This window comes from Buteo buteo, chromosome Z, assembly GCF_964188355.1.
Source record: "Buteo buteo chromosome Z, bButBut1.hap1.1, whole genome shotgun sequence".
Lineage (NCBI taxonomy): Eukaryota > Metazoa > Chordata > Aves > Accipitriformes > Accipitridae > Buteo > Buteo buteo.
In genome coordinates this window covers 35,794,592-35,806,624 of record NC_134204.1, presented here as the reverse complement: position 1 = coordinate 35,806,624, position 12,033 = coordinate 35,794,592, and the positions used below count along the sequence as shown (strand labels likewise).

Genomic DNA, 12,033 nt, shown 5'->3' with positions numbered 1-12,033 from the left:
AAACCATCTATTTGTTAGACTTGCAGCTTTTTAAGGTTGTCCTACACATCCTTGGGTTTTGCTAAACCATCTGATTATTCTTCTAGTTTGTTTTTTAATTTGTAGCTCTTAAAAGAAAAATCACAGCATGGATATAAAGCATATTATACTTAATGTATACTTAATGTATTATATGCTTGTGTTTCTTTTTCTCATAGAACTGGCTGTTACTGAATTTCTAATTAAATTGTCTTGTTTTGGCATCAGAAATGTTATGCACAGGAACATGCAAAAAAAAAAGTAACATAAAATATAAATAATAAAGGATAGGTGAAGCTTTTATTGCCAAAAGAAAACCCCAAATGAATATATAAGATCTGTTTTGTTGACATCTAAGAATTTGCTATAATAGCATGACATAAAACCAGTGCATATTTTCTTCTGACATTGCTTTCTGAATGCTTCTTTTCTCCCTTTAGTATCAATACTGTTAAAGTATTTCTCTTAAGACTTCATTAGGAAGTGAACAAAAAATCCAGGAAAATCTCTTTTCTGATGAGGTGAGGACAAAACCAGTGAGGCACAAGTTACCAAAACTGTCTGTCCAAATTTTGCATAGGAGTTAATTCATGCCAGGTCAGGATGCTTGAGGAATTTAATTAACTTAGTGAGGCTTAAGATGTATGTGTCATTTCATTTGCTGTGGTCAGAAATTAATATTCAACAATTAAAATTATGTTAAGTCCTTCAGCAAAATACGGAGCATTGCCATCCTGCAGTGTTAAGACATATTCTTTTTTGTGCTTGCTGAAGATATGGTTTTGCTGTTTTAGGAGGCTGAGGATGTGTGAAATATAGCTTTCTTTTAGTTGTCAGGTGGTTAAATATATTTTAAATTATTGGGCCATTCAGTTTAAAAAAGAATCAATATTGTAGTTATGTTATGAAATCGTACTTTCTGCAGCTGCTATACACAATATACTTCTAATAATAAGCTTTAAAGAATGTGGTTTCTGTGGGATTTCTTACCATGCATTTGTTTAACCTCAAGCCGCAACAGAGTTGTACTTTAACTGTCAGGAAAAATACAAACCTTCAGATACATTACACAACATGCAATTATTCTTTTAAGTGCCAAAGGTAGTTAAAATGCACAACAGAAAGAGAGTGAACAAAGGTAAATACACCACAATATGTAACATATAATTTATTCTTGAAATGCCAAGACGTACGGTACACAGACTCTGTAAGGAGGTGAAGATAACGCTGAGTGTATGTGTTTGTGTGTAGGTGTACATACGCAAAGCAGTACCTGTGGCACTGGGTGAAAGAAAAAGGAGGCAGCAAAACATGCAGTCAGCACAGAAAGCTATTATTTATACAAAAGACTTAACATTATGGGAAAAAGAATTTGTTTGCCCCCAAGTTTGTTCTTTCCAGTTATTTCAGTTCTTTAATAAATAATGTTGGCTGTCCTTATAAACCCTGCCTCATTCATTATAGAAGCCCTTCAACAGAAGTTTTGACTTTGTGCCGAGGTTTGTGTTACCTTTTTCATATTGATTCCAGGTTATCTGTTATACAACAAATACATTATTTCTACATAACTGCTAAGGGATTTCTAGGGACTGGGGAAGATAATTCACTTTTTTAGATACATAAACATTGATAGAACTTGTCTGTACTTGGTTTCTGCAAGAGGCAGAAAATTAGATACATGTAGTAACATCTTGATGTTTTTCCCAGTGTTAAAAATGAAAAGATGGCTAAAAAGATAGAAAATTATCATTGACTCGTTATGATGATGTTTTTTTCAGCACCTATAACCCAGGGAACTGGAGTGAACTTCCCAATTGGAGAGCTTCCGAGCCAGCCATATTACCATGATATGAATTCGGGTGTAAATCTACAGAGGTCCTTGTCCTCTCCACCAAGCAGGTAAAAACTCGAAATAAGTGCTAATGTGAAATTAGGTTTAATAGTGTAGGACAAGCAATTCACAAAAACAGTCAACAGCCAACTATTTTATGAATTTCCTCTGATTTTGTGAGGTAGGCTACTTACGTATATTACCATAATCTATGTACAGATATACATGTTACAAATCTTGTAATTTGATGTGGTGTCGTTATTACCTGTCATTTCTGTTGGTATTGAAGATGGTAATAACTTTTATCAAGGTTTAAAGGGCTCACTAAATCATCTGCCAAGAGAACAGCTATGCATCCTGGAACTGCTGCTGAGTTGCAGGAAGGTCTAGCAGCTGGGAACCTGCTGTCAGGGCTCAGTGCCACTGGGAGATTGCAGGCACAAAGGCTGTCTCTGAGGCTCCCTGTTGGACCTCTGTCTTGAAAGATGTGTTGGGACAGATACTGTTTCCTGTGGAAAAGGCTTTAGGACAGGTATATAAAGACAAGGTGTCTTTATCTGTAGCATCACCCCAGCTCATGAAAGTGTGTTTCCTGCCTCACCCTTACAAGGGGCATTTCACAGCATGGTGGGAACAAGGAGGAGCATGTGAAGTGGTCACAGGCTCTCTAATTTTCTCAAGGGACTCCATGTGCCTGCTACAGGAAGTTTGATCTGAGGGACCCACTTCTTCCTTGCTCAACATGCTCCCTTCTCCCAACTCTTACAAAGACCTAATTCCCTCCCTCAGGAGCAGCTGGTGGGCCCACAGAGGTGGAGAACCTGCTGTGCCCTCCTTTTGACTCGCAGAGAATGTACTGTCTGTCCCACCTCTGGGGTCCCTTGGTTTTCTGAAACTGTCTGATGTACCATGAAATCATGAGCACTGTAAGATCTCTCATTGCCCCATGTTTCTGCACCCTAGGGAGTCAGGAAGTGTCAGCACACTAGGACAGGATTTAACAGGACTGTCGGGGGGGCTGGGGTGCTCTTCCACCAGCACCTGGTGCTTCTGAGTTATTTTGTTCATACTCCCCTATTTCGTTCCATTGTATTGTCAGCTTGGCAGTTCACCTAGCACATTTTAGAAATGGATAGATTAATTGTCACAGTGTTGTCTAAAAAATGATGATGATGATAATTTAATAATAAAATAATACCACCACCACCACTAGAACCTTCATCCTGGTTTTCTTTGGCAGTCAGCATAACAGCTTCAGTATATATTGTTACGAAGAAACTTGACTTCGCTCCACTGCATTGAAGTGTTGCCTCATTATATGTAGTGTGACTTGAAATATGGGGCTTTTGTTGTTTTTAATTAAACTAGGCTAAAATGAAAGGTCTTTGTTTCAGGTTAGACCTCTTTGAAAAGCTTAGGATTTTGACCTGGTGAAATACAGTAAACTACATTTTTTCCTTATTAACACATTCAGAAAGGTTGCTGGTTTATCTTGACTTTATTAGTAATACTTTTCCAGTGCTTTGTTTTGCTTTCATGGTTTCTGCATAGTGTTTAACACTCTCATGACACAACCTTTCTTTGGTAGTTTACAGGAACTGGTTTCTTGATTGTTCAGCCAAATGCTGGTAGACTTTTATATATTACCTATTCATGCCATCTCTGAAATATTAAATCATGTGAAAAATGCAAGCACATACCTGCATTACATATTATTAAATAACTTTGTCTATGTAATGTAAGCTCTAATATCCACTTTTTTGTGCTTTGTATGCCTGAATTACTTTCTATTGAAATATTTGTTGAAATCCAAATGGTTTATACACCACTACTAGCTGCATATCATATTTACTGCCAAATCTTACATTACTTCAACAGCAAAAGACCCAAAACTATCTCCATAGATGAAAATATGGAGCCAAGCCCAACAGGAGACTTTTATCCTTCTCCAAATTCACCAGCTGCGGGGAGTCGGACATGGCATGAAAGAGAGCAAGGTGAGTAACACCATTAACACCATGACCATTTTACCTCAAAGTATATTCAGATATACAATAAATCTCTGCGTTAGCCTTTCCATTACTGCAATAAAATGGCTGCTTTTTAGAAGAATCATTATTTTTCTCTCTGGCATGTGTATTTGCTGGTTTTGTAAATGTAGTTAAAACCAACAGTCAACAGGATATGGTATAAACAACCACATAATAATTCTTCCATCTGGTGACTGCCTTATCTATTGTTTGAAAAGATGTGTGGCAAGTGAGGTACTTGATATTGTGTATGCTGTGATCATCCCAGCAGGGTTTTCAGTATAATGGTTTCAAGTAAGAAAAAACCATCTCCATACTATGGTTGAGTTAACACTAGTTTACTCAGTTTTTGTTTTACTGTGACAGACTCCTGTATGTGCGTTTAGTCCATACTATGTGAGTCAGAATATGTTCAATATGCTCTTTTCTGAAAAGCCCACACATAGCTCTGTGGGACTATGTCCATATGCTAAAGGGTATTGGTAAGTATTGTGTTTTGGGTTATCAGAAGCAAGCAACATGTTTGTGTGGAGAAGAAAGTTATGGCTGTCAAAACAGTAAAATTAATTGTCATAACTTTCCCTCATGTTATCTTGATGCTTTATAAACCTTGATGCCAGTGTAGTCTCTTCGCTCACCTTTGTGATGTGAAAACGTGTTAAAACTCGCATGTATTTGAACAGTGTTGGTTAATGGATCATGTGGCTGAGGTGCTGCAGCTATTTGAGAGTCTGTGAAATCTACAGCACAGTATGTAAAAGTGAAATAGAGAAGAAGACACGCCGTTGCTACCTTTGCTGATCTTGCAATGTTTGCCCTCCTTTTCCCCGTCCACTGCTCATTGTTGTTCTCAGTTCTTCAGTAACCAACCAATCCTTTGGCTTACCTCATTTTTATATTGTTTTAGGCTTCTTTTTTCTTTCTTTCTTTTTTTTTTTTTTTTTACTTGCTACGTTTTCTCTTTCATCTCTGTGTGCAACGTAGCATGTGATTGGTATTTAATTTAGGTGCCTTTTATTTTCACATTTTCGTTATAGTTGGTCTCCTTTTAATCTGTGTCTGCCTAGCCTCTGATCTGTGTTCTCATCATTAGGCTGTTCCTTTCACACAATGTTTACTAGTCTTTTTCTTTGTCGTTTCTTGTGTACTTTTTGTTTCTCATGCAGGCTCTGATATTTTCTTGTTTTAGGTTGTTTGCAGCATTCACTGTTGAATTTTAAAAAAACAAAAATCTTGCTCATGGCTTTGCATAACCGAACTTAAGAACAGCAAAATAGCAGTTCCGCCAGCCACAATCTTCCCCCTTGTGCAAAATATTTTCCTCTGTGACTGTTACCTGTTTACCTGTTTGCCATGACACTTTGTTGCAATTTTTCATAAATGACAGGATTGTATGAACTAATTTTTGTGCTTTTTAAATAAATTATTTTTGCGGTTGTGGGGAAAACAGCCCATTGTTCTTCTCTGAAGTGGTCTCCGCATATCCCCAGTTGTGAAATGAAGTCCTTTTGTGCTGCTGAGTGAGCTGTGGGAGCTTCTGAGAAATGCAGTGCCACATGGACAGCTGAGCCCAAGTCCGGCTGACAGAGCCTTTCACAGATGATCTCTGTAGTTCCCAACTATCTCAATTGCTGTTTAGCTTCTGAATCATTCTGCTTGCAAAGAACTGTGCTCTGTGAGCACTGGATTTGTTCAGTTTTGCCAGCGTTCTTCATGTCACATTTATCAGTAGTGAACAATGTTATTGTTCAGATTGCTTGAGTAGATTTACAATGAACCTTGACTTAATTTCTGTGCCATTGGTTAGCTAGACTTCTGGAATGAGTCAGCCTCTAACTCTATACATTTCATAAACCAGAGAACTCCAAAATATGAGAAAGAGAGAATAAAAGAGATAGACTTGAATCAGTGTATTTCATTTTTGCCTCCTGGAGTTTACATTCCTCCCTGAATATCCTGTTCTCCAGCACTGCTGGGCCTGGCGAAATTTCACCAGATCCCTGGGCAGAGGGGTTGTCTTTGAGACTCTATGAGGGACTTTGTTTTTTCTGTCCTTAAGATGTTCTTCTATTCCTGCAGAGGGTCAGATATACCACTGTCCAGTCTGAAAACCATTATACTGAGGGAAGCGTAAGCCTTTTGCCCCTAACCATTTCTGTTTGGCTCCATTCACTGTCTGAGCTTATCCTGCTGCTGCGGAAACACTCTAAGGTAGTGACCGCAATGCCTGTCCTTGGTACCTGGCCTCACTGGGAAGGGGCATGTGGCAGCTCCTGGCATATTTGTTCTGCTACTAGTTTGTTAGATGCTTGATATTATCTTCATACTAGCATGTATCTGTGTAAAGCTCCTTTTGGACACAGAGGTCTCACCAGGATATGATACTTGTGAAAACATATATACTGTTTCCTCATGCCTGCAAGCACAAAGATAATAGAAATAAAAGTGTGGAGGTCGTTTCTATGCCAGACAGCTCACTGGTACTACTTCCCTCTCTCCCATGGAGATTTGTGTGTCATATGAGGTTAGGCATAAATGAGAATAAGGAGAAGCCATTTGGGATCACATTTGTGTTCATCCAGTGTCACCAGGGGATGCTCATGCAGTCCCAACAGGCACTGCTTTTCCAGGCAGTCTCCAAAGGTCATCAGCACCAGAAATGTGAATCATTCCACAGTACCCACAAATGAGAATATGCAGAGGTATCATGTTTATGGGTAGGTAGCTTCTCTTTCACTCTGATGCAATTTTAACTTTTCTAAGGGAAACAAAGTCAGAAATAGGGTTGATACTAAGATACAGCATTATTGATTTCAGTTTCATTCTCTCTGTTTTGAACCTGACAGAGCAAAATCTCTAACTTCTGACCCAAAATAGATCTAGTTTCTTCATCTGCGTCCCTAAGTGTAATGTATTTTCATAGAAATAGAAATGACATAGATTTGAAAGATTTTTTTTTAATCATGAAATCTTTTCATATCTTTATTTAGCTACATTTTTAAAGTAGCAAAAATGAGATGACAGTGGTATTTTTGAACTGGAGATAGTCACAATAAAACAATGATAGCTGAAACAGGTTGGAATAAAGTAGTTAGGAGTTAGTTTCATAGGTGTCTAAGGAGTATCTAATCATTTTGATACAATGGGACAAAGATTAATTGGTAACACAGAAATATACTGAGATTAAAAATGTGACAGGTGAAAATGTGTAGTGGGATGGAACAGGTTAGATCAACCTTTTATTGCTGTCAAATACCATGTAGTTTAGTACGTAAGTAGACATCAGTAGAGGAGTGGTTCTATATGAGTGATTCTACTGTAATCCTCATAGTTTCTACAGCTTCTCTACTGTGCAAGCATGCATCATGAGGGGTAGGAATATTACTACAGAAGTACTTGTGCTTTAGCCAGGATGTGGCATTTGTGAAACTAAGAAAAAGAAATCCAGCCCAGCTACAATAAAATCTTCCTCATATTACTCTCAGCTGTAAAACTCCAGACTGTCCTTTTGCTGTTATCTGTCTCCTTCCTGTTGTACTACCAAAATGTTTTCATAAGATTTCCAGATACTGTGTTTTATAGTCTATTTTAGGGGAGCTGGCTATTTGAAGATGTAATTCTGGGCAGAAATAAGTAAGCCTATCTGAAAAATGGGAACTTTAGATGCCGTAAGGTTGGTCAGTCCATGAAGGGTTATGAGCAGTGGCTTCATTATCCAATGCTGTAGTATTGTTATGCATGTTATTGTTCTGAAATAAAAATACAAAACCCTCTAGTTAACCAAAATTAGTATTAAAAATAAATTCTTATTTGTATTATTGAAGTCAGATTATAAATCCTTATGGAAGAAAAAAAAAGCTCGTGAAGCCATGATACTGTCATGGAGGTCTACTTCATTGGCTTGCAAAAGGTTGTGACTATTTTAAAAATATGTGTAACTACAAGAGCATGTGTAATGTTCAAAAACAGATTAAAAGAAAAAATTAGTTTGGATTTATAATGTTGGTTTTGAGTTTACACACATTCAGTCATTGTGGAAAGATTCTGTAGTTTGTGCCATTATTTTTGCTGTGTTAAAATACTTAAAATATGATTCTATTTGCATGATTTTTTGAAACAGATGTGAGGTCTTCCTGCAGAGCAAATAGGCAGGTTTATAACTGCAAAGATTTCTCCCAAACCTTCTCTCTTCCATTAGCCTTCCAAGTAACCAACCATCCTCCAAAAATCCCAGAGCCTAAGAAAGTGAAAAGTCATCTCTGAAAATGGTGCGTTACTTAGAAATAGAGCGCTAACATGACAATTAGGAGTTCAATTTCTGTGTCTGCTGTTAGATCTTGTGCAAGTTATTTGTTCTCTCTGTACCTCATTTTTTCCAGTTGAATGTCTTATTAACTTCGATAATGTCTGGATCATGTCTTACTTACATTTCTACCTATTGGAAATATATCTAGATCTAAAAAGTAGTTTGCTGTAAGTCTCTTGCAGTCTTCCTTTTTCCAGGTTGCTATTATTGAATTCTTTACATGTTTCTATATTAAACAAAATTTAGAGTTCCTGCAGTAGTGTAGTAATACTTTGTGAAATAGATGGAAGTTGCTACGTGAGTAAATTTGCTGAGTGTTTTAGAAATTCTGAGGAGGATAAAATTTTGTACAGTAAAAAAAAAAAATCAAAAATCACCCTCCCCATTTGGAAGAGGAAGTTATTAAAAATATAACAAAACTAGCAACTAGTGCAGTGGATAAAAAACACTTTGGATCTAATAGGCTAAGAACTGGTGGCGAACATCTTGATTTATTAACTGGTAAGTAAATCAGATACTTTTTCCTTAACTTATAAGGGAACAGGAGTATCAGAGGAACAGAGCACAGTGTGTGCACCTATGGCTTTCCTTCTAAAAGTTAGCTTGACAAAGTTAACTTAATTGCAGACAATTTCATTATTTGTCCTTGAGATCTGTTTTACTATTATAGTGTTACAACACTGTGTATGTTGTAAATAAATAAAGCAGGGGTTATCACCAATGCACGCTGGTCATGATAAAAGTGGAGAGATTCATGTGGATTTCTGTAGTAGTCAGGTGTCTGGAAATACTGAATGTCTATATACAATGAAGTGAATTTTAATTTTACAGTTTCTTCATCATGTTCACTCTCTTACACCTCACCCACCTCTACCAACAGTCAAGAGTCAAGATGCCAGCATACCATTAAAACTGAAACAGCTGGACCGCCTTCACCCGTTGATTGGCCAGCAGCTGTTGGACCCTCCACTTCTCAGGTCCCGACCCCCTTTGTTGGATACCCCTCTTCTGGACACTTGTCCCCTTTTGCTTTCTCCCCACCCACCGGACACTCCTTCCCCATTGGGGTCCTTCCCAATGGCTCTTTCCTTCTTGGGCCTTCTTCTCATGGACCGTCAAAGATGGACGTTCTCATTTCCGAAGTGAGGGAACTAAAAGAGGAAGTAGTTAATGTGGTCCAGGAGTTGAGAGCGGTAACAGATCACCTTGGCCTTTTGGTGGCTTGTGTTGGACAGAGTTCAGGATTTTTTCCGGCTCCTGGTGCTCCTTCTGAAGGTTAATGCTTTAGAAACTCATAGTCTCCATCTAACAGATGAATTCATCTTGCAAAGGTTTACCTTGATGAATATCTGTTAAATGCATTTCCGTGTTTTTGACTCAGTCTGAGTTCTCAAAATCCTTGTATGTCAAAGCATGTTTTAAAGCAATTTATGTCTTGTTAGTAACTTCTGTTACATCTGCTTTTGTATTTTTTAATATTTCAAAATACTCTTTAATCATTGTATACACACACATACACATACCTTTCATATCTATATCTATATCTTTATATCTATATCTCGCCATGCACACCTTATGGATCTATCAGAATTTTCTGTTTTTAACTAGTATAATGTGTGCACAGTAGTCAAATGCTGCTACTTGATAAGTTTTCATAACTTCATATTTGTAAAGTGATAGGTACTTTTCACCAAGCGTAACTTTTCAAAGTGTATTTCCAGAGGAAATTCTTAGCCATGGCTTCTCTTAGTCTGTTGGCTGCTATGATGCTGAAAGTGACATCATGGTAACAAACAATGTCATTAGCAAGGAAGACTTGCCTGGGAGGCAGCAAGTTGGGTTCTCCTCTTTCTTCCTGGTTGCAGAACAAGACATTGGTAGTGTTCAGTGTAGGGGTATTATGTCTTCTCATTAAAAATCAGTAGTTCTGCCATAATAGTTAAAACAAATTTAAAAGCAATAGGGAATTGCTTTACTTTTGGTTTCCATAGTGTCAATTTTACAGGAAAAACTGCTGGTGTGTAAAATAAGTTAAACATTACTTTCATAAAGATGAAAAGTGCTTTCATCCTTAGAGCTTGAAAGGCACTAGGTATAGAAAAATAGGTGAAGAAGCTTTCAAATGCTTACCTAATTAAAAAAAGACAGAGAAATAGAAAAAAAAATCATGAACAGGACAGCAAAAAAGTTATCTTAAGATGAGTGAAGTTGCTTGTACATTAAGAAAATATACATCTTCCGTTACGGGATGAGAATGACATTAAGTTTGCACTGTCTCAAAAAATACAGCAATCTGTTTTTCTGCATTTAGAATAGCTTTAGGCCAATTTACAACTTGTCCATAAGTATCTTCAAATATTCAGAGTAGCAGATGAGGAAGTTTCTACTCTGGGCAGAGCAGGGACCTGACTTTTCCTTCAGCCTATGTACACTTGCATTTCTGAATGAATGAAGATTAATAAAATGTTTAGAAATACGGATAGAAAGACAAATACAATAGGAGATACAGTAGGAAGCATACAAAAAGTTTTGCTTTTTTGCGTTCCTGGAAATGGCTGTTATTTGCTCAATAAAGTCACTGTAAAAAATCTCATTATAGGTTCTTTGTCTTTTATTTTGACTAATATATTGTGGCAAGGCCTATTACTTAATTGTTTCCATGTGTGATTAGTGACTTGAATACGCTCAGGGCTAGCATATGCATCTCCCATGTACATCAGTGAAAGATGTAAGTGCAAAGGGATATGTTTCTTGTATGTATAGCACTTATTCTGTGATGAACTTTACACTATGGCAACATCCTGTTACCTTGATGGTGACTCTAGACATCCTTTGCTTGAAATTAGTGAAAAATGCATGTCTTAATGCAAGATTTGGCCCAGGAGCTAGTACCTGTAATTGTTTTATTCCAATGTTGCTGAATAAGAGATTTCATTAGTATTTTTGAAACTGATCAGCTCCTATTAGAAATTGTAGGTTAAGTATTATTCTGTATGATCTAACCAATGTGGTGCAGAATATCTTCAGTTACCAAAAGGGTGGGTATTTAATAGCTCATAAATCATAGGTGTCTGCACTGACATTTTTTTTTCCAGTATGGTACATCCATGAGATGGAAAAAATTAATTTAGCACACATATTTTAACTTTTTTTAGGCACCTCTCCGTTTTGTCTTCATTGATAGATTCTTTGTTTCTGTGCTGTATACATAGATACATTTGGAAAAGTTCTTAATTTCTCTTTTTTACTGCTTTCATACAAACTGTATCAAACTTGATCAAAGTAGTATATTTCAGTGTGTTAAAGATTTTATCTCAGTTCAAAACCATTCTCCAGATGGATCTACAATGAAATTAATATAGCACACCTATTAAACCATCCTAAACTGTTACCAGTATAGACTGTAATAGTAATAAAAAGGAGATGCCATAACCTAAATGGTTCTAAATCAACAACTTCCTTACATTGTTTTATCTCAAATGCCTCTTTAATTTATTGCATTAGAAATTGGGAATACTTTTCTGGCTTTTGCAGTTAAGGTTACAACATCAATTTCATTTTCTAGCTGAGTTCATTAGAGTCTGAGCATTAATGAGAAGTTATAGCTGTGCATTTTTCCTTGGAGTTTGGATGACTTTCTGTAAGATAATTTAATACATGACTAAAATGTACACTAAAATCTTTATAATTTGTTTGGCTTTTTAATTAGATTTTCCCACAGTCTCCCATAATGCTCTTCTATCACAGCTATCTTAACAATGATTCATAGATGATGAAAAGGCCCAGTCCATTTCTGAAGTGTAAAGTTAAATAAAAAAGTAAAGTACCTGAAGTACGCTGTAACTGCT

The 12,033-nt window shown here is 36.8% G+C and overlaps 1 protein-coding gene across 13 annotated transcripts in view; it reads left to right on the top strand.

The window, feature by feature from the left end:
* NFIB (nuclear factor I B) overlaps nucleotides 1-12,033 on the top strand; it is a 177,430-nt gene that overhangs the window by 113,080 nt on the left and 52,317 nt on the right. For 9 of the 13 annotated variants that reach the window (XM_075020667.1, XM_075020672.1, XM_075020671.1 and 6 more), the window contains exons 5-6: nucleotides 1,797-1,917; nucleotides 3,728-3,846. In XM_075020667.1, coding sequence (XP_074876768.1) covers nucleotides 1,797-1,917; nucleotides 3,728-3,846 — 240 coding nt within the window. Of the gene's footprint in view, nucleotides 1-1,796; nucleotides 1,918-3,727; nucleotides 3,847-5,068; nucleotides 5,158-5,329; nucleotides 8,369-9,016; nucleotides 10,761-12,033 lie in introns of those variants that run through there. The other 4 variants (XM_075020674.1, XM_075020678.1, XM_075020679.1 and 1 more) reach the window with 4 other exon arrangements.